At 43.6% G+C, this 22,976-nt stretch overlaps 1 protein-coding gene across 1 annotated transcript in view; it reads left to right on the top strand.

The window, feature by feature from the left end:
• RLF (rearranged L-myc fusion) overlaps positions 1 to 22,976 on the top strand; it is a gene marked incomplete at its 5' end in the record, with an annotated part of 39,979 nt that overhangs the window by 4,979 nt on the left and 12,024 nt on the right. The window contains 3 exons of the mRNA XM_009074364.1: positions 187 to 268; positions 7,094 to 7,226; positions 17,534 to 17,736. Of these exons, the coding sequence (XP_009072612.1) occupies positions 187 to 268; positions 7,094 to 7,226; positions 17,534 to 17,736 (418 nt within the window). The remainder of the gene's footprint in view (positions 1 to 186; positions 269 to 7,093; positions 7,227 to 17,533; positions 17,737 to 22,976) is intronic.

Raw genomic sequence — 22,976 nt, 5'->3', positions numbered from 1 at the left:
ACTCTTTCCATTTGAGAATCATGCCTGGTTCTCAGGCTGTGTCTGGCCTTTAACTGATTAGTGCAAACATGTTCCAGTGTTACTGTCATTTCTTATCTGAATGCTAAGTAATATGTGCCACAAATGTCATTTGACTTAACAAGAATGTGTCCAGGTAGCTTGCTTACTTGCCTTTTGCTTTTCTAGGAGTTGTTTTGAGCTACTGCTTTCAATTCCTGAAAGTGAACTGCCACACGAAGTGTGGTTAGGATTCCATCAGTCCATTCAGGTAAGCGTTCTGAATTTCCTTTTTGCAATTTATATATTTTTTAAAAAGGTTGCTGTTGTGTTCCTCCTCTTTTACCATTCCCCTGAATTCCTCCTGTCCTGTGTTGCTGTTACCTAGGCAGCAAGAATTTCTGGGCAGCAAAAGACTAACTGCAGGAACAGTATTAGGAGCCTTAGGCCCAACAGCACATTTATAACCACACAGTCAATTGCAACTGCAGCAAGAGTGGAAGTGGTGGTGGAAGGGACAGAGGTGGTCTGTGACTGGTGACTTCAGGTGTGCCAGACCTCTTTTTCCTGAAGTACCATGGAATATTTATTATGGGAACTCTAAAAACTGTTGAGTGTGACATGTACTTGGTAATAGAAAGAAGTGCAGTAGGTACAGTTTAAATCCTGTGGTCTTAGTGGCGGCAAAGATTTGTCCTTTGTTTTGAGTGCTACGTCCTGCAATTCCCTTAGTGCTTGCAGCAGGTCCCAGTGGACATTGCAGCAGTCCGGAGCCAGGTCTGAAAGTGTACCAGTTCATTTTGACTATGAGCAGCTATGACATCTGTTACACCCAGTCTGTGGCTATTGGCCAAAGGCTGGGGCTGTGCTCCCAACCCATGCATTTGTGGGGATGCCACAGATAAGGGAAGGTCAGCCACAGGTTCATCTGTTGTGTTTGGGCTGATGGAAGAAGTTGAAACCTATTATGTCCAAAATAGCTCTTAAGTTCACTAATCCAGTCATGATTGGGTAAAGAGGAGTGAATCAGAATCACAGAATAAAAGATTGGAGGGATCATCTAGTTCAACCTTTGTTGGCAAAGGCAAGGTCTAGACAAGGTGGCCCAGCCTCCTGTCCAGCCAAATTTTAAAAGTGTCCAGTGGTGGGGAATCCACCACTTCCCTTGGAAGATTATTCCAGTGGCTGAGTCTTCTCATTGTGAAAAATTTTCCTTGTCTGTCCAATCAGAATTTCCCCAGAAGTAACTTGTACCCATTACCCCATGTCTTTTCCATGTGATTCCTTGTAAGAAGGGAGTATCCATCTCTTTTGTAGCCACCCTTTAAATACTGAACATAGTGGTAATGTCTCCGCTAAGCCTTATGAGCTTATCGTATACTAAAAGGCATATAATAAGTTTGTAACTGAGATGGCCTGGACCTGAAACAAGGTGTTCTCTCATGTTCAGGGTATGGGAGGATGTATACAGGCTTTATTCTATTATAGTAGTATAAAGCAGATCTGAGCATTACTAGCTCTTAACTGGGGGGATCTGCAAGGAGAATTTTTGTTACCAAGGATAATAATTTCAATGATGTAACAACCCTGTACATTTCTAGGTTGCTGAAGCAAGTGATGGAGCTTTAATACTTCTGTCAACAGAGAGCAGTTTTTAGTCAGAAGAGATGACTCTATTCGTGCTGAATATGTTGGAAGGAAACTGTTAAATTTGAGGGGTGGAAGGGTGATGCTAAGCCTAGATTTGTCATGTCAGCTTTTGGAACTAAGGGGAAATTCAAGATGTGCTGCTGTGAGGTGTAGTAATGCATACTTGGTGTTTGTAGTGACTCTTTGAAGCTGTGGCTACCAAGTTCAGCACTCATCTGCTGTGTCCCATAGTTCAGATAGTAACAGATTTAGGCAAAGCTTATTCAACATGGTGGTATTCTGAAACCTTGCTGAAGAGATTTGTGGACTTCTACAAGTAGGTGCTTCTTACAAGGTTTTGAAGTAGCACTCTGACAGAAACATGAATGAGAATTAGAACATTTGTACCCTGCCCTGGAATATAGTAGGAATCGGCTTGTCACCAGAGAAGGAGAGTAACAGGGAAGGAGTATACAGTCATACAGAGGGGCAATAGAGACCTTCAGACAAGAATTACTACTAGGCTGTCTTGTAGGTTTAAAGTCTGTGACCATGTTAATGTGCCAATCTCCAAGCAAATCCAGTAGCAAAGCACTGCAAAATTATATGTTATCATGTGCCCCAGACTGACAGACGTTAATGTGCTTATTGCTTTGCTAGCAAAAGGGGCAAGTGTGGCTTCTGAGGACTGTAACTCCAAGTGCAGGACAGAGGTATTTTTCAGATCTGCCTGCAGTAGGTCTTGCTCTGTAATGATCTGCACTTGTAGTGAGAGTCAGTGAAACTTCAAATACATTTTCATCCCAGGAGTGTGAAACGTGAGGGCTTCTCCATTTCCAAGCAGAAAGGTGTGTGGGCTGTCCTAGACCTGAAAGTGGAGTGTCACTGATGTCCAGCTTATGTACAAAATGCTATCAAAAGAGTTGTTTGGTGTCTGAACCTGTTTGTTCTGTTATCCTGAGTAACAGCAGTTATGCCCTGCTGTCCCATATGAGTCCAGTTCTTCTTCCTAAGCAAGACCAGAGGCAGTAAGTGCAAAATGCAAACAAGATGTGAGATGGTATGGCAGGAGTGTCAGCATGGATTTGTACAGTGGCAGCAAGCAAAAGGATGCAGATACAGATGGGGACATGCTATAAAATACAAGTGAAAGGATTGGAGCAGAACTGCTGCCCCAGTCAAGGGCTCTTGGTACAGGTAAACCCAGTTAATCTGAGGGAAGGAGCTCAGTGGAGAGGTAGCATGGGGATGGATAATCTGGTCAGTTGAGGAAGATGAAGTCATGCATTCAAAGATGGCTTTAGTGGGAGTAGACATATGTTGTCATGGATATTGTGGGGCAGAGTTCCCTTCAAGCCTTACGAAGAGCATGAATGCTTTCTTTAGAAAAGTTGTGAGTTGAGGGTGAGCATAAGCCAAAAACTTCTGTGATACTGTAGCAGATGCTGATCACTTTAAATTGCTAGGATTGAAAAATCTTCATGTCTTCAGCAAACTGTTCCAAGGATTGTCTTTTCTTTTGTGTTTTGTCCATAGGCTCTTACTGTATTATCCTTTCCTGACTTCACGGAGCAAAATATGTCCTGTTCTTTAGGACCTGTTTATGGTGTTGTCCTCACTTAATGAGATCTAGATGCTTAAATTTTGCATTAGATTTCATCAAAGACTTTTGATGTATTCATAGTAGACTTTTATATTTATATTCTTCAGTAGGTCCAACAAGGTTCAGCTAAGCATCTCTAACAGAAGGGGATTGTACTGTCAGTAGTTACTAATTCTGAATATGTTGGTGAATTTAATATTTTGTATTTTGGTATTGACACCCTGAATTGCAAACACAGTGCTGACTCAGCAAATCAGTTTACTTGTGTAATAGGCCCCTTTTTTCTAACCTGCTAAGGTTCTTTGAGCTCTTAATGCAAAGGTGCTGAAATGTGAATGATCGTCCTCACAACTGGACTGGGCTCTGCTGTCTGTGGACTGCATCCTGAAGCCCTCAGATTAGGGAAGAGTTGCTGTTGGGAGGACATGTTGGATGTCTGAGGCTGTGGCTTCGACCTCCTCAGTGCTTTGATTGGTAGTTCCACCCTTTGCCCAGGCACAACACCTGTGTTAGATGCCTTCACAGAGGACTGCAGCTCAGTAAAACTCATTGAGTTGAGTCTTCCAGGTGAAGTTTGAACTCATAGGCTTTTAAATGCTGACAGTTTTTGAACTTAGTCTTTGACTTGATCTACGCTTGAGACAGATACAGGTTAACACTGTGATGTGAGTGTGAGGGAGGGGAGTGCACCGTGGGTGCTCTGGCAGCCTGCTGTATTGAAAAGACTTATGCATGATGCCATGCAGTTAGAAAAGGCCAAAAGCAGAGGTTGTCAAAATGAGCTTGTATTTATTTTGTGGGTAAGATGCAGTGTCCCTTCTGCCTGCATACCTGTAACTGTTCATGTCTGAGGATAAATCATCCATGTCTGAGGATAAAATAATATACATAGATTTCCTATAGGATCATAACTTCCACTTACAGAAACTGGACTGGGGTTAGATACCTCATGGATACAAATTTAGATCAGTTTGTTGTTTTCCACTGACATTTTTAAAGCTGTCTTGAGGCTACAAATTGAGCATCTTTTGGCAGCAGCACTGACTTAAGCATTCACCTGCCTGATTCTGTTGGCCTGGCATTCAGCTTGGTGTAAAGTGGGGCACTGATCATGCTTTAATTCTGAAAAGCAAAACTAAACACCCCACTCCTCCCCTGAGGCTCTTTCAAGTGAATTTGATTTACTGATCCAGCTTGTACAGGAAGCAAAGACCTGAGAAGAGAAACAGCTGTGTAAGAGTAAGGATTACTTAAATGATGTTTTCAAAATCTTAGACACAGCTTGAAAGCTTTGTGTGTTGGAGCTCATATGTCAATCTCTGTTGCTAGCTAAGAGTAGTTTGAGCTCTGGTCAAGAACATGTGGCATCATTTGCGTCTTCAGGATCTGACTGGGACGCTGCAAAGTTACTTTTCATCTCTTTGACATTGTCAGTAACATTTCAGGCCCAAGGCCGGAAATCAGTCATTGTAAAGCATCGTATTTGCTCTCTCTGCATCTGTCAGTTAGCACCAACTCTTCTAGTCTTGGCTACTGCTAAGCAATATGAGATGGCTGAAGTTATCAAAAGTGCTCAATTGTCGGATTCAACTATGAGACTTTTTGATGCTCTGTAGAAGATGGAAGTCTTCACTGTACCTCTGTGTTTGGAAAGAACACCTAATGTGTGTTTTACCACTCACTTCTGATGTTGGTTTGGTTTTGCTCTTGCAGTCTGAGAAGTACTCTTGTGGTGCAGAAGCACTGACTCCCACCAAGTGTACTTTCAGTATGTCTAGTGACTGCGTTGAATCTGCAGCACTCCGAAGGTGTCTGTTTGGTAGAGTCATGAGGTAGCTGGAAATGGAAGGAAGCTCAGTTACCTGTGGAGTAAGGACTGTCCTGAAACAGGTTGCTTAGGGTCCTGCCCCACTGAGTGTTGTGTCTCTAGGAAATGGAGAATGCACGAGCTTCGGGCAGTCCCTTCAAAGTGAGAGTATTCAAACGCTGAAACACGTCCCACACACACACTTTACAGAATTGCCCTTCATGTGTCTTCCTCGCTACATAGAAAGAAGAGCCCAGCTCCGACTGCCTTCTGGGGAATATTGTGGCGATAAAGATAGCTCTAGGATTTCTCTCTTCACCCTCTCTTCCAGAGATGGTGACCTTTGCTGGACGTGCTCCACTGTGGCAGATGAGTTGTACAGGACAGTTGCGGACTGGGTGCTGTACTCCAGTGGAGTCTCCAAAGTGCCAAAGGGGAATACTGTTCAGCACTGCTCACCTTGTTTGCAGTAAGGACTCACTGCTAGAGGCCTGTGGAGCCAAACTGGAACCCAGCTAGCTGGTTACTGGCGGTTGTGCCAGGGTCAGCACTTCACATTTACCTGTGCAGAGCTTCAGTGAGTCCCTGTCAGCAATGTTCTGCAGCCATTGAATGTCTTAGTGCCCACCCTGCCCTGCAGTGTCAGCTGCTCTCCAGGTCCTGTATGAACTGTGGACTGGCAGAGAATGTGCCATTATTTAGGTAATAAAGGTGTTAAAAGTATCAGCTCAGTGCTGACCCTGAAGAAAATAGCTGGGAAATAGCTGCCAGTTGTGGTTTGTACAGTTTGACATAAGCCTTCCCAACATGGCCATTGAACTGTTTTTTCACCTGCATTTTGTCCACTATTCCTTTGTTTCTCAATTTGATTTTAAATACACAGCATAAGACTGTCAGAAACCTTGCCAAGTGTGACTAATGTCATCTGTAGCCTGTTAGCTCTTCACAGAAGGTGGTCAGTTACTGGATGTGGTTGGATGCCAATGTGATTGTCTTAACTTTTTGGTGCTGATGCATGGCCCTTCCCTGCCCCCAGCTCTGCCACTGGCAACAGGGACCAAGAAGGGCAGAGTGCAGATCTTAACAGGAAAGCTTGAGGCAAAGTTACTGAGCCTCTTCAGTGTCTTCTGTTACTTGGTGTCCCATCTTGTTGAGCTGTTCTCACATATGCCTTGGCCCTTGCTTTTCTCAGCAAAGTGAAGATAAGCAGATGGATGTTCATGTCCCTCAGTTTGGCCCCCTGAGCCCTGTATTTTCTCGAGTGTGTGGTGTGGTTGGTGTCCAGGTGTGCCGGCAGCAAGTGATGATAGTCTGAGGGCAACTCTTGGCAGCTTCTCTACAGAGACTATGCCACATCAAAGTCCCTGTCAAGCACCAAACTTTAGGAGTCTGATTAGCAGCTGAAGGTGGATCAGAAATCCCCGGATCTTGGAGTAAATGCACTGGACATAGATTCATTTCTAAGGAAATATATCCAGTAGAAGGATGTTTTCATCTTAATGATGAAATTTCCCATTACATTGCTTCCCCACTTTTTCTTCAACGAGTGAGTGACAGCCTTCCAGGTTCTGGAAGAAGAGGATGGACCATCTCAACCCTACTGTCAATACCAAATGTACAATTTTACATGACATTTTGTTACTTGTGTTGAAAACTATTCAGTCTTCACTCCAGGTGCTTCAATAGCACTGTGTGCTTTGATACAAAATTTTGCATTGTCTTCTCTACAGTAGTTCCTGGAATTTTATTTGTATATGCACATGTACATGGATAAACATACCGATTTCAGAAGAGTTGCAGCTGCAGAATAGGCTGTTTGAGTTAAGCTATTTCAGCAACTCAGAAGTCTGAAATTGGGAAGTTCTGTAGGATTAGAGAAGTGAAAGGACTTCAGACTATTAAAGTCCCAATGCAAACATGTCCAAGCAGGAATAGCTGGGAGGAGTGGTATGAAACTGTTAGAATACAGTGAAATATTAGGACAGGTAATGTAAAATTGCATTGGCTTAATTGTTAGCAAAGACTTTTAATGACTTTTTTTTCCTTATGTTTTGTAGGATTCACATGATGCTTTACTGGAATTTGGGAATAACAACCTCCAGATATTGGTGGATATCACAAGGGAAGGAGTATGGAAAAATCCAGTTCTTCTTAAAATTCTATCCCAGCAGCCAGTAGAAACTGAGGAAGGTAAGAGTAATTTTAGAGATGATGTGTGGTTATTAAGAAATGACATGATGCGGGTTTGGTGTGTAACTAGGGATTTGAAGTCAGAGGAGAGTTACATTTTGAATTGTTCTGTGCAGTAGTATTTGTATGATGCTAAATAATATTTATGATGAAATTGTCTCACTGGTATTTTGAGTAATGTGTCCAATTGTACAGCCAATGCATCTCTGCCTGGGCTGTGCCATCCATCAGGTTGAATATTTTGAAACTCCATTTTTAAAAAGAATTATTTATTTTTCTGTCATAAAAATACAGAAATTTTCCCCCCTGAGGTGGTTTGTTCCTCATCACTCTGTGCTCTTACATGTTTTCCTGAATGCTTCACAGGGAGGAATTGTGTGTGTCCACACTTTTCAGAGGCATAAAATTGGAAGGGCAGCATGAGTGTGGAGGGTTATTAGCTCTGGGCTGGGAAGCTCATTTTGTTTAGACTATGGAAATAAGATCTTGAATCAGAAAGTGTGACAGGTGATGAGGAGTTTTTAGTGTTACTTTATGTAATGTCTTTTGAATCTCTTCTCTTAAACTCTTCCTTTACTCACTGACCTTTTTTCATGTCTGTTAATGATACCATTAAGTACTTGCAGATATTTTATCTGTTCCATTAACAGTACACTAGAGCACAGCTTAGCTCTGGTAATCTGAAGTTAAAAATAATGCAGAAGAGAAGAAGAACTTAACATATTTTCTTAAAGACTAAAGGAGAACAAAAGAGGGATTTTAAGTCAAGGTTTCTTCCGTAGCAGAATCCTTCTTTCTGGCTTTGGATAGCCTTTCTTTGAATTGTAGTATGTCAGTACCTTTTAATAATTAAATGAAAAACATCTTATAGTCATTGAGAAGAAATGTTGCTTCCCTGTGCTAAAAAAGCAAGTGAAGGTTAGGTGTTAGCTGGCTTTGCAAGCCAAGAGTGTTCTGGAGGACTGATGTGAATTGCAGTAGGAGTGATGTCCTCATGTGTACCTGTGTGGGTTCCATTGTAGATCGCAGGATCATAGAATTTAGGGGTTGGAATGGACCTTAGAGGTCATCTAGTCCCAACCCTCCCTGCCATGGGCAGGGACTCCTCCTCACTAGATCAGGTTGCTCAAGGCCTCATCCAGCCTGGCCTTGAACACTGCCAGGGTTGGGGCAGCCACCATGACCCTGGGCAACCTGTGTCAGTGTCTCACCACCCTCACAGGAAAAAACTCTTTTCTCACATCCAACTTAGACTTCCCCTCCTTCAGTTTGAATCCGTTACCCATTGTCCTTTCATTGCAGTTCCTAGCAAAGAGTCCCTCTCTGGCTCCTTGTAGGCCCTTCAGATATTGAAAAGTTGCTCTGAGGTCTCCACGCAGTCTTCTCCAGGCTGAACTGCCCCAACTTCCTCAGCCTGTCCTCATAGGGGAGATGCTCCAGTCCTCTAAGTAACTTTGTCACCTCCTCTGGACTTGCTCCAACAGTTCCATGTCATCCTTATATTGTGGGCACCAGAACCGCATGCAGTATTCCTGATGGGGTCTCATGAGAGCAGAGTAGAGGGGGAGAATCACCTCTTATCACCTGCTAGCCGCACTCCTTTGGATGCAGCCCAGGATTTGATTGGCTTTCTGGGCTGAGCTCACACTGCAGCTCATGGTGAGCTTCTCATCCACTGTCACTCCCAAGTCTTTCACTTTGTTGCTGGTTTCAATAACATCCTCATCCAACCTATAAGTGCCTGGGATTGCCATGGCCCAGATGTAGGACCTTGCGCTTCATTTTGTTGAACTTCATGAGGTTTGCATTGTTCCACCTCTCAAGCTTGTCAAGGTCCCTCTGGATGGCTCATCCCTTTCCCCCCGTGTGTCGACTGCCCCACACAGCTTGGTGTTGTCAGTGACCATACTGAGGGTGCACTCCATCCACTGTCCATGGCGCCGGCAAAGATGTTGAACAGCATCAGCTCCAGCACCGACTCCTGAGGGACACGACTCCTCACTGGCTTCCACGTGGGCACTGAGCTGCTGACCACAACTCTCTGCATACAACCATCCAGCCATTTCTTTATCCACCGAGTGGTCTACCCATCAAATCCATGTCTCTCCAATTTAGAGACAAGGATGTCATGTGGGACAGTGTCAAATGCTTTGCATAAGTCCAGGTAGATGGTATCAGTTGCTCTGCCCCTATCGACAAATGCTGTGGCCCCACCATAAAAGGCCACCAAATTTGTCAGGCATGACTTGCGCCTGGTAAAGCCGTGTTGGTTATTAATAATCACCTCTTTGATTTTAATTTGCCTGAGCATGGCTTCCAGAATAATCTGCTCCATGATTTTGCCAGGCACAGAGGTGAGACTGACAGGTATATAATTCCCTCGTTCTTCTGCTTTGCCTTTGTGGAAAATGGGGATTATGTTTCCCTTTTTCCAGTTGTTGGGGACTTGACCTGACTGCCAGGATCTCTGGAAAATTATAGGTAGTGGCTTCACAACTTCATTGACCAGTTCCCTCAGGATCTGAGGATGAATCTCATCAGGACCCATGGAGTTATGCGCATTCAGGTTCCTGAGATGGTCTCAAACCTGATCCTCTATAGTGGGTTTAGAGGTTTCACGTTTCCCTTTTTCCAGTTGTTGGGGACTTGACCTGACTGCCAGGATCTCTGGAAAATTATAGGTAGTGGCTTCACAACTTCATTGACCAGTTCCCTCAGGATCTGAGGATGAATCTCATCAGGACCCATGGAGTTATGCGCATTCAGGTTCCTGAGATGGTCTCAAACCTGATCCTCTATAGTGGGTTTAGAGGTTTCACCCTCCCAGTCTCCACCTTTGCCCTTCTTGCTCTGGATGGCTAGAGAGGATCTCTGGAAAATTATAGGTAGTGGCTTCACAACTTCATTGACCAGTTCCCTCAGGATCTGAGGATGAATCTCATCAGGACCCATGGAGTTATGCGCATTCAGGTTCCTGAGATGGTCTCAAACCTGATCCTCTATAGTGGGTTTAGAGGTTTCACCCTCCCAGTCTCCACCTTTGCCCTTCTTGCTCTGGTCAGAATGGCTAGAGGCCTTGGAGTTGAAGTCTAAGGAAAAGAAGTCATTAAGAAACTGAGCCTTTTCTATATCCAAGGTAGCCAGTTCTCCTGTTTCCTTCTGGAGAGGGCTCACATTAGCCCTAGCCTTCCTTTTACATGCGGCATACCTATAGAAGACTTTCTTATCCTCAATGTCCCTGGCTAGCCTCAATTCCAACTGTGCCTTAGCTTTCCTGACTGTGTGTCTAGCTTCTCTTACAGCTTCTTGGTATTTGGCCCTTGTAAGTTTGTTTCTTACTCTGTGGCAGGTTCCAGCTGTGGCTGCATTGCTCACTGCTGCTTTGTGTCATCGCTCCTGTGCAGGGTGAGCTTGATCCGGGTCAGAATACCTGTTCCTTTCAGCAAGAATAGGATAGAATTGTTGGTTCAGTCCTTTGGCTTTTAATTTAGGTTGGAGTTTCTGCTGACAAACTGTTTGACACATCTCTGGCCGTGCTGAATTGGTCTGAGTGTCTGTGTCCATTTCTGCGATCACTTGGTGTCCTGAAATGATTATTTCTTAGTGTTCGTTGTTTAGTACCTATTTGTCTGTTTAGCTTGATCTGAATAGGTGCCCAGAAGAGTTGTCCTCACTGGTGTGTCTCTCGTTGGATCTGAGCAGAGGCAACAGGACATTTCTTGGAACTCTTGTGCACAGGTGCATTTTCAGGTGATCTGGAGTCATGCTTAAACAGTCTGAATGTGACTCTGGAATTCTGTATTGGACCAATCTGGGAAAAGCACATTTTTCAAGTAAGTCATAAGGTAAAGTGTTAGACATTTTAAGTAAATGGCACTTCTAAGAAGTTCAATACCTGCCTAAAATGCTGCTTCTTACTAAGTGTCTTGCATTTGTGGCAATCTCAGAAACTTGGTTTGGTTTTTTGCTTGGTTTCGGAGTATCAAAGAGCATAGATGAGAAAAGTGTTATCTGTCTGTGGGCACACAGCATAGCTGCTTAGACATAGCTAAAAGATCTTTCCATGAGCTTTCTGAGCATTCCAAATGTGTCCTCTTAGCACCCAAGCAGGGTGGTTTAGATATCAGTTGAGTGTTTTTGTCTGACAATGCATGGAACAGTAAGTAATAGAGCTCACATGGTATCTGTTGACATGTAGGAAGACAGTGAGAGCACCACATGAGTGCTGTCCTGTCCTGCTCTGCTCTTCTGGCCTGCAACAAATACTATGAGTATGATCAAAGTAGTAGCATTATTAGTACTGGAAATGGGAAAACAGGGAGACAGGGAGTAGGGATATTTAATAGCTACAAATACTATCAGTAGTTAAAAAATGTGGTGTCCTTACATTACAGGGTATGGAAGGGGATTAATTTGGTTGGTTTTGTTCTTGTAGCCTCTTTGGAAGACTAAGGGCATGATGAACAGGTATTGAAGCTTTGCAGGGGCTTGTAGGAGAGGATGTAAGGTTGGGCAAGACAATGTAGGGCATAGAATTCAGTCTCCTGTAGTTGTTGCCAGCTATTCATAGCATTCCAGAGAAATCAAAATAATGCATATTTTGAGTCATAGAACTTCAAAGTGATGCAGGAAGATGGAAGTAGTTCTGTGAGGAGCAGGGGTGGGACTTGATTATCCTTACGGTCCTTTCCGCTTCAGGACGTCCTGTGATTCTGAGCAAATTGAAACCATATGTAAAGTTTACTTTTTTTCTCAGAAAACAAGATTTATGTGCCCAGACAATACTCAACACTCCGGCGCAAGGCAAAATGGAAGGTTAAAGAAATCCCTCTCTCTATGCCAATAAATTACGGCATGGAAAATCTTTTGACTCCTAAATTATGCTGCTGATGGAACTGGTTTATCTTCTTGACATCATCAGACAAATGTAATTCAGTGACTGCAGAAGTTATTGCTGAAATACAAACTGATCCATGAAGCTGTATCATACCATGTGTTAGGATTAGTGAAATCTTGGGTTTGTTTTACTTCCATATCATTGGTCAGTCCCTTCTTTACCCTGTGCCAGGCAGTTGGATGCTGCTGTGAGTTGTTTTGACTTACAGAAAGTCTGTCTGGGAATTACTTTCTTTGCCTTGTGTAGGACATGGTTGGAGCTGGAATTAGGCAGCTATCTCTATGCTTGTTGGATTAATTGAATCCTTTTTTACCTTCAGAATCATATCAGTCAGTGCTTGTTGCTGTCGCAGGAGATCATAAGTCACTGATGAGTTACCAGGTCTGTCTTCCTTCTTTCGCTTGTGTCACTTCCTTGGTCTGTGTGATGTTCTCTGCTGACTGCCAGGCTCCACTGGATAGAAGTAGTAGGAAGCAAAATGTACTTTCTGCAGGTCCCAGGAGAGATGGCAGTTGTGCTGTTAGGTGTGGAGGGTAGGGGCTGCACAGGGAGCTTCAGCACAATGGGATTTCAGTTTTAGTCAAACTGTCATTTCATCTTCCAGTACAAGAGCAGCTTCCCAGAGCATCTTCTGAAATGCTGTTGTAAGTGGAGCTATTTCAGTCATCAGCTTAGTTTCTCTGAACAGCTTGTATTTCATTCTTTCTGGGGTTTTGTGGTGTGTGCCTGAAAAGAAATCTTAGATTTTGATGCTGTGGGCCACTGGTAAGCCAGAGGTGAGAGTAGCTCAGTGTGCCTGGAGCTGTGTTTTGTGAACTGGTAGCTCATGTTGATGATCATCACATGCTTACTTGAATCAGTGATCCTGAAGGTATGTCATGTTTCTGACTCTTGTTTAGAATTCTTAATTTTTTTACTTTTAATGCATTGACCTGGAAAAGTTGCTGACATCAACTGTAAATATGGTTTACCAGATTTCTTCCAGCCAAAGTTTCATAGCAGCTGCTCCTGTGACTGTTAATAAGTTGCACTGCCATGTGCTAGGGTGGTTGTTCCCGATTGTCACTGTCAGCTGGCTCAGGATGGTTTGGGGGCATTAATATTTTCTTGAGGAAAGGGCGGTAAAAAAGTGGTTTCTGCTTACACCTTTTAGCTGACTAAATGGTAGTAGGAGCCTGATGTGATAATGTGTGCTGCTCACAGCTGGCAGCCCCCTTTGGTGAGTGTCTCAGGCTTCAGTACTCTGATTCCCAGACTTGTTGGGGGGTTTTGTCCTAACAAATACCATCCTTCAGGATGAACAAGGAGGTTGGGGTGAGCTTATTGTCATGTGCAGCAGATGAATACAAGCACCTTGGTATGCCTCTGTTAGCCTGGGTTGGTTTGTAGGAAAGCTGTAAGGACTGTCCACCACACTGCTGTTGTCACTGCACTTCAAGCACATTGTTGTCCTCTTCTAGAGGTATTTTCAGCAGAAGTGCTCACCCAAGATGCTGCCTCTCTTGAACATTATCCTAGTGACCACAGGGTCTTTTCATGCTCTAGTGACATCCATGCTTTATAAAGATTGTATTCACATTATTGTGGTGTAACTTAAATTCATCTTTTACTGCAAGTGTTTTGAGTGAGAGGGGGATCTCTTCTCCTTACTTTTTTTGTCCTGGGAGCTCTTTAGGTATGTGTAGAGTTTGAAACTGCACTGAGCTATAAGTTAAGGTTTAGGAGGAGGGGAGGGTTGCAGAGTGTCTGCAGTGATTTTTATAGCAAGCTGTTTTAATCTTGAGATGCTTGGCAGAACCCTGGGGCAGAACAGACAACACCAGGAGGTCTAGGAAGAGAAAGAACAAGAAAATCTGTTCCTGCACATGTGTGGAAATGTAACAGATACATGATTGAGGACAAAATTAGGTTCTGAGGGGAAAACCATCAGTTCTGAGGAACAGACAGCAAAATGACGGGTTTTTTTCCCTTTTTCAAGAAAAAAGAGGTTGCTGCAGTCAGGCTGATGGGAAAGAATAGACACTCCAGAGGAAAGCTTAGGTCCTGAGATAGATGACTGAGTAGTGACTTATTTCTGAGTTTTGCTCCTACTTTTGTCACTCGTGTCTGCGTGACAGGGGAGCTCAGTTTGTCATTTGCCTCCTTTGTAGAGTTCACTGCACACACCCCTAGGTGTGGAGGGACCAGCCCAGGGGCACAGCCCTTCCACCCGAGGGGAGGATGTGCTTGCTGGCTGCTTCCAAAGGCTGCAGCGAGCTGAGACCTTCTCCTGCATACCAGCAAGTCCACCTCCTGTCCACCTTCATCTGCAAGTTTCTCTCATTTGTACTGGAAGATAAAAGTGTGACTGTTAACCTGCAAGCATTTAATTTGTGTGGCTGACTGCAGGTACTCTTCAAACACTTCATGTCTTGACCAGCTGGCTCTGACGTATCAGTAGAACTTCAGTTAAGCAGTTGTCAAGTGCATGTCTAGCAGTGTAAAGAAGAGGAATCTAAATCATTCTTAGAGCAGGTAAATAGAATATCTTTTTTTTTTCCTCTAGTATTTCTTATTCTTCTAATGGACCTGAAAAAAATTAATTATTCTGTGAACCAAGAGCTGTAGAAACAGAACTGTGGAAGGGCTTTGAATGCTTGTGGGCACTAAACCCCATTCACACCAGGAATTCTCTACCTGGAGAGGTGACTGGTGTGTTGCTGGGTAAGCCAGGCTGGGCAGCTTCCTGGCCATCACGCTCTGGTGGCAGTTTCTTATCTCCAGCAGGAGCTGCACTCAAGCACTGTGAGCTTTCCCTGTGGAATTTCAAGCACTGTGTCATACAAATGCAGTTTTTTAAGGAAGAGAGGAGGCTTGTTTCCTAGCAACTGAGGATCTTAATGCAGGCTGTCTCTTGGTCAGGCAGGGCCTTTTGCTTTATCTATTGAAGTTACATTGATGTGAAGTGTCAGCTGGGTCAGGAGTTCACTGCTCAGAGGTTTTTCCTGTGAAAAATGGAAACCATTTCTGTAGACTTGAATGTTAAAATTACCTCTAGTGGGCCACCAAGCAGACTTCAGGCTTCTGCAGAATACAAGTAAGTCTCACCACAGGCAGGTAGTATGTACCTGCTTCCTCAAGTAACTGTTCAAGTGCACACTGTGAGCTTTCTGCCAACTAGTGCGGTGTCTGTTGGAACATGTTCCTTTTCTGTTTGGACAACAATCTAAGTGCAGAAGGCATGAAAACTTTCTTGTTCTATGTTAGGCACAATCCTCTCTTTCAGAAATTTATATCCTAGTGGTTTTTTAGCTACATGTCTTGTTGTAGTAATAATAAGATGCTAATGTAGTGGAAGAGCCATTGCATAAAAATATTTTCACTAAGTTGTTAGTCTAAAGCAAACTTACTTTTTTGACTAATCCAGAGTCTCTTGCAGGCTCCACAGGTAACCACAGCTGCTGCAGGACACCATTCTAGTGTATGTTTTATCAGAATGTCTCAGGCATTTCCATGATTTCTTCTACAGATTATCGGACAATTTGTTCCTTGGTTGATATGTATTACTACATGTAGTATAAGAATGTTCAAATCCTCTCTCTTAATTCTCAAGGGTCTTTTCAAATGTGTACAAATCTGGAGGCTCATATCAAAGCTGTCTGTAGATGTTTGTTAAGCTGGAAATAGCATCACAGCTGTCTGGAAGCATACGACTTCATCAGCCAAGGCAAAGTACATGTGCTTTAGCTGAACCTTTGATGCTGTCTCTCACAGTGTCCCTGGATGGATGTCCAGCACACAGCTTGGCAAGGCCATCGTGCACTGGGTGAGCAGTGAGCTGGTGGGTCGGGTGCAAAGGTTTATAGTAAGTGAGGTTATGTCAGGCTGGTGGCCAGTCACTGGTGGGTTTCCCAGGGCTCTGTTTTAGGGCCAGTGCTCTGTAATGTGTTTATAAATTACCTTGGTGCAGAGGTTCAATGTACATTCAGTAAGTTTGCTGATGAGGTAACATTAGGAGGAGCTTTGGATTCCCTCAAGTGTAGAGAGACCTTACAGAAAGATGTGCATAGGCCAGGGAGCTGGGCAGTCACCAGCTGTATGAAGTGTAGCAAGTGCTGGATTCTCCCCGTGAGTCACGGTGAGCCTGGTTACATGGACAAACAAGGGATGGAGAGCAGCCTCATGGAAAGAGATCTGGAGGGTCTGGGTTGATGGCAGCCAGAGGGGCCAACTGTGCCCTGAGGGGAATCAGGCACAGCATTGCTGGCCAGTGGGGAAGGTAATTTATCCTGCTCTGCTCTGCACTCATGCAGCCTCACCTCAAGTCCTGGGGGCAATTTTGGGTGCCTCAATATGTGTCCAGAGGACAGTGACCAATTTAGGGAAATGCCTTGAGGGCAAGACTTGTGAGGAGCAGCTGAGGTCACTTGGCCTGTTGAGCTTGGAGAAGGCTGAAGAGTGACCCCATTGCAGTCTGCACCTTCCTCATGAAGGGGCAGCAGAGGGAGAGGTACTGCTCTCTCTCTAATGACCAGCAACAGGACAAGCAGATGGAATGGAGCTGTGTCAGGAGAAGCACAGGTTGGACGTTAGGCAAAGGTTCTTTCCCCAGAGGGTGATTAGGCACTGGAACAGCTCCCTAGGGCAATGGTCATAGCCCCAAGGTTGACAGAGCTCAGGGAACACCTGGCCAATGCTCTTGAGGAGTGGGACTTAGAGGTTCCTTCCAACTTAGATGTTCTTTGTTTCTATGATCAACACCAGGGCAGAGAAGTTAAACTGAATCTGTGAGGTTTTAAATCCAAATAAGTTAATTTCGCTAACTACTTACAAAAATAATTCAAAGTTGCGTTTTTACTATTGGATTCATTCATCAAGTCTCTAATGGTTAGTTGTGTTTGGTTGATCTAGAGCATAAGCCTAGCATGTCTTAAACACTCTTCTTCAAAAGTACCACAGAGAGAACATTTTGACACTCAGCTTCATTTTGGCATTATATGGGGTTTTAAGAGCGTGGGTGGAAAATTCTCCTGTTGCAAAGCCTCTAATGATTGGTTTGAAATATTTTTGATTCTTTGGAATATGATGCTACAGTTAAAAGGTGAAGAATCTGAATCTTTGCTAGACTCGTGGCATCTGTCTGGTGTGACTAGTGTCCTCCAGCCATTGTGGCACATGTCCTCACTGCCTTCATGGGTCAGGGTGGGATGGGGGCAGGGGAGGTTGTTTTCTATAGCTCAACATTCTCTCTCTACACAGTCGCTGTTTGGGAGAAGATAACTCCATTGCTGTCACTTCTAATTGTGCCAAGAGTTTCCTGAGAACACTGACCACTGACAAGTTTGTAAAGGAGTGTGAATGCAGTGAGACAATTTCAGTGAAGCGTTAGCTGTAAATTGGTGTATTCTCAAAGGCTTTTTTCTTTTCCTAGCTAATAAATTGATTACACGAGAAGGGCCTTCCTTTCTGCAGATGCGAATAAAACACCTGATGAAGTCAAACTGCATTCCCCAAGCCACTTGCTTGTCAAAACTGTGTGCAGATTCTCCAGAAATTGCAAATGTTTCATCTTTTCGCCAAGCCTACATCACGTGTGTGTGTTCTATGCTGCCTAACGAGGACTCCATTAAGGAGGTTAGTAATCCATAGCCCCTTTCTAATGTCTAGTCATCAAGAATTTCAGAATTTATTTCTGTAATACTAATAACAGAAGCTGAAGAGCGAAACTGTTGCCGCAGAGTTCCAGAAGAGGAATGGTCTGTTGCAGACTGCAGTAGGAAATAACATTTGTATGAACTGCTGCTGTGGATAAGTATGCATATATGCTTGCATTGGAAGTGAGATATGTTTGAAAGCTTAAAGTAAAACTTGGAACTTCAGTTCCACTAGTTAGCCAGATGTAATTGGACAACTGGTTTTTCTCACTCAAAACACTGGTACCAGAGCAATTACTTTTCTTCTAGTGATTCTGACCTAAGAAAGAAAAGTTTAAAGAAAAAAAACCACAAAGCAAACAAAACCCCTTCTAGGGTTGTTCCTCTTGAACTCTGAACTCATTTTTAGCAATTGATCTTCCTGAGACAGTAACAATCACAGCAATGGTTCGTGTGTGCACATTGCCATCGCAGTGGCCGACTCTTGCTTCAGTTGCCTCGTGATGCCACACACCTGCTAAGGGATCAGTCTCGCTTATTAGAGTTGTGTGCACTTAGTGTAGTTCTCAATGTGAGACTTGGAGATTTTGACTAAATCAGGGAAACCGGGGGATGCTTCAGATACTTGGAAACAAAACCACCCTACTGTGATGTCTGCACTCCCTGTGTGAGCGACAGAGTGTTCTTGTACAGGTAAAACTATTGTAAAAAAATTTCCTTCAAAAATATTTCTTTTGAACAATGTATATTTGGATAGGTGAGGCAGATTCCCCCCAGTGTGCTGTAGGAGCAGGGAGTGCATTTAACAGCTCACTGCAGACATAACCTGCGTGCTGGAGGCTTTGGGGTTTATGTGTAGTTGCAGCACATTCTCTCGATTGGGCCTAATGAGGAGTGGCTGAGAAGTCACATTAATTTGTGTTCTCTTTTTAGTTTAATTTAGGGGTTGTGAAGTGTAGCTGTAGCTGTTTAAGCTGGATACTCAACAGTCATTTCTTTCCAGTCGGGTTTTATACTGGAACACAGATTGATGAATCGAATCGAGTTATGGTAATTGCTTAATTAAACCTTTCATGGGGAAAATGAAGCCACTAAGCATCAAAGCAGTATCTTAAAGCAATACAGCTTATTGACATAACTGGACCTGTAGCCAATGCTGTGTAAAGTAAATAACTGGCATGTGAGGATTTGCATGGCATATGTCTTGGCATGCTCAGTCACAGGTGCTGTGTACTTGGCACTCTTACAGGATTGCTGAAGTCCAAGACTTCTAAAACACTTCTGTTTCCACCTTTATTTTCAGAGGCAAGAATTGTGTTATATCCTCATGCTACCTACCATCTTCTTCAGGTAGAAAGTTGTTAGGTCTATTGACAAGTGGGGAAAAAAGGGATGGGGAAAAGTGAAGGATGTAGGGTTCCAGTAGTGGCAGTGTCTGGGAAACGAGAGGTGGCAGTAACCAAAAACTGAGCTGAGGGCAAGAGGGAATAAACTGTAATGAAAGAAACGAGGGTTGAGTGAAATTTGAAGTTCGGAAATAGGATGGGGTAGGTGACAGAACAGGGCTTGCCTGAGAAAGTAAATGTTACAGAAAGGTTGAATAGGAGTGAAGATAGCTTGGGAGGACTGGAGAGAAAGAATTTGTTTTGCAAGATTAGACAATGTATGGTCATCCCTTTCCAGGAACTGGAAGTCATTGGGATGGCTAAGTCAGGTGTGGAAGTTAAGGTGCTGAGTTCCTAGAAGTTAAGGCTGGTAAAGACTTCTGTCTTTATCTATAAGTAATAACACCTACACACACACATATGTATATAAATATTTATCTATATCTCTCTATGTGCATACATGTAACAGTGTACCACACATGGTTATAACTCGGTGTATAAAGTTGTCCCTTGCATTTCTGGTACCTCCTGGCACCTGGAATTGGGCCTGAGACACATGTAAAAAATGATCCAGTTACAGAACTGTTTGTTCACAAGAGTCTTGTGCTGCTCTGTGAGAGTGCAGAAAGTAACAGAACTGGGGGGATCACTATCAGGCTGACCCATCCCAATGTTTGGCTCAATTTGCCATTATTGAACCAATTAAAATGCTGATTAAAGCAGTTCTTCTACACAGTAGTTCAGTAAGTAGTCAATAACACTCATTGGTATTGCAGAAGCATGAAGCCTCAAATGTTCCATGGTCCAAGATGATTTTCTCTGCAAGGCCAGTGCCAGCCACAAGTAGCAACAGAACAGGATTTTCAGATTAAACAACCAGTTAATATTAAAGCCAGATTGCATGTTTAATCATAACTGGTCATCTCTGCCGCATGTCAGTGTGTTTGCTGGGTCACGTATGAGCTTCATAAAGCCATCTGCTGTCATCACAGGAGGGTTTGGTTAGTTTGGACTTTCTGTGGGAGTGTTCCAAAGCCTGAGAGTAGAGCTCTTTGGGGAGTCTGAAGTTAATCAAATGCCCCTTAACCCATTTGTAAAAAATTCAATTGGGAAACTTAAGAGCAGTCATCTCTGGGAGACCCTCTCCAAATAATGAGTATTAGCATGATGGTCTACTAAAAAATGGTACAAGCCTTAGGTTAGTGGTAGGAAATGTTTGTGATGACATAAAAATGAATAATCATTGTAATGTTACAACTTTTCCTTCAAACTTAAATGACATGAAAGATAAAGAAAAGATAAATCTTACACGGTTGTATTCCATGGAATAACTTCGAGGAGTAAACTGGCATCCTTGTAAACAGAACATAGGGGAATGACAGTGTTTTTCAACAGTTCTAATTTAAAATGTCTTAGTAGTGTTCATTCTATAGTCTCCTAACTTGCATTGAGTTGTTGGTCATGTTGGGTTGATAACAGAGTAACAGTGGTCAGGTTTAGTAAGGACACTTTAATGTGTGGTTTGTGTGCTGGTTTGAAAGCAAACCAGTGAGAGACTCCAAGTCAGAAGTACAATCTAATAGGAAAAACAAAACTAAACAACAACAAATGAAACAGTACGAAAAGAAACCACTGACAGAGTCAGAAAGCAGCCTGACACCCTGTCAGGCAGGCGTTGATGGTAGTCCAATGAAATGGTGGCTGCAGTCGTCCAGGAGTGATGGCTCTGTGGGGGGCGGGATCCCGCAGATCCGCTCCTCTCCCGAAGGTCCAGCAGCAGCTCTTGCCCTCTGGGAATCCAGCAGGCAAAAGGGCATCTCTGCTGGTCCAAACCCCAGTTTATATCCCTGTGGGAATGCTTGGCTCCTCACCCCCACGTGAGAGTGATTGACTCCCCCCTGGGGTGAAGCATCTCCCAGTGGGACTGTGTAACTCTGCATGCATGGGTCCCAGACAGCCCACTGAACTGAGACAGCCCCGAGGGAGCCATGAGGAGATAACATCACTGCCCCCACCTGCTTTAACAGCTTGTGGAGAGACAATGGAACACATACCACTGGCTCCCCCACACTGCAACCCAGGACAGTTTGTCACTTAAGTGACTGACTGGACATTGTTGGATGATTTCTAGCTGTGCATATGGACTTTCTTGACTTAAATATAAAAAAAAAACAAACAAAAACCCCACCAAACAAGGTGGATCATCTTTGACCAAGTTTGAAATAAACAGGACTTGAAACAAATTGCCCTGTTGCTTACTCAGTAGTTAATGTGAGTGAATTTGGCCAAAAGGAATGCAATTTCTGTGTGAGAAGCAGAGCAGCTCGGAGGCAGTGTGTGGCTGCAGGCTGGGCTTGTGCTGGAGCTGCTGATGCTGCTGTTCCTGCTGGTCCAGTGAACAGCAGAAGTTCCTGATCTTGTTCCAGTGTAAGTCTTGAGTGAGGAGTAACTGACGGCCATTAAAGATGTAGGGTTTGTAATAGTGCAGTCTCAGAAACCCAAGTAAGTAGGCTTTACATTTGTAATTTTTAAAACACGGGTAGTGTTGCTCAGTGATTGTGCTTTCAATGGAACTGGTGATGAGCATGGTCTCTGTGCAGTGATGTCTGGCAAAGTAGCTAACAGGTATGCTGCCACGTTGCCCTCATATCTGTAGGGGACACGTGGCATGTACACATGCACTGACAATTTTTGCTTTTCTAAAACCCAAGACTTGGAAGATCAGACTTTTATCAAACAGCTGCAGGCAGCCTCTGTGTTCTGTAAGAACATTTGCTGTAGTATTGAGGAGATAGCAGTGTATAATTGTGGAAATGATCATAGACAAGTTTGGCTCACTTAGCTTTGGTTTCCTGATTTACTTTATGAAACATGCTGATGGAAGTTGTGATCTGTAAAGAATAGGAATGGCTGAGTGGAGAGAGATGGTAGAATCCTGTGAGAAGGCTGGAGCTGTCCAGCTATCACACATTTATTCACCTAGACATCCCACCCAAGCTGCAATACCTGTGTACCTGTAGATATTGAAGGTCAACAGCATAAGAAAAAGGCCCTAATGGCAAGGAGTGTTGGGGAAAGACTATGTGCAGCAGTGTCATGTAAGCTGCAACAGCCCCACTCTCCCCTGGACAGGGATGAACACCTTCACAGTCCTGTCATGTGCCCCTGGGTATGGGCTCACTTTTGCACCCTCCCCAGCCTGGAGGCCCTTGATTTGCAGCAGCTGCATGGACTTTGCTCCTTGCGTGTCAGAGGTCATATGATGTACTTCTGACTTGGAGTCTCTCACTGGTTTGCTTTCAAACCAGCACACAAACCACACATTAAAGTGTCCTTACTAAACCTGACCACTGTTACTCTGTTATTGCTCAGTGAACTCCAGTGTCAAGCCTGAATGGGAAATTGAGGCAACATCCCTTCTTCTGTCCTTCCTGTTGAGTAAGATGTCCATGAAAATTAGTTTATTTTAATTTCCTGTTGTTCATCCTGTGTCATTATTTTTCATTATAAACAGGAGGTTTGAAATGTTTATAGTAGCAACAGCTGTTTAAGTTAGGTGTTGCTAGAGTTAAGTCTGTTCTGTGGAATAGATCCAGTGGAAAAATATATTTAAAATAGTGTTGTCTTAATAGTGAAAGGTCTTCATAATTACTGTTTGTGCCTTATAGCCAAGCTAGTGACCTGGTTTGATCCACAGATATGTATTACCTTAAGTAGGCTTTCTAGAACTTTCGTGAGCTTTGTGTGTCCTTGTCGTGGTTTAGCTCCAGCAGCAGACAAGCCCCTCACAGCTACTCAACTCACTGCCCCAGAGGGGGGTCAGAGAGAGGATTGT

Source organism: Acanthisitta chloris, unplaced genomic scaffold, assembly GCF_000695815.1.
Source record: "Acanthisitta chloris isolate BGI_N310 unplaced genomic scaffold, ASM69581v1 scaffold8715, whole genome shotgun sequence".
In the NCBI taxonomy this organism is placed as follows: domain Eukaryota; kingdom Metazoa; phylum Chordata; class Aves; order Passeriformes; family Acanthisittidae; genus Acanthisitta; species Acanthisitta chloris.
The sequence above is the reverse complement of the archived record's forward strand: the minus strand, read 5'-3'. Positions and strand labels throughout refer to the sequence as shown.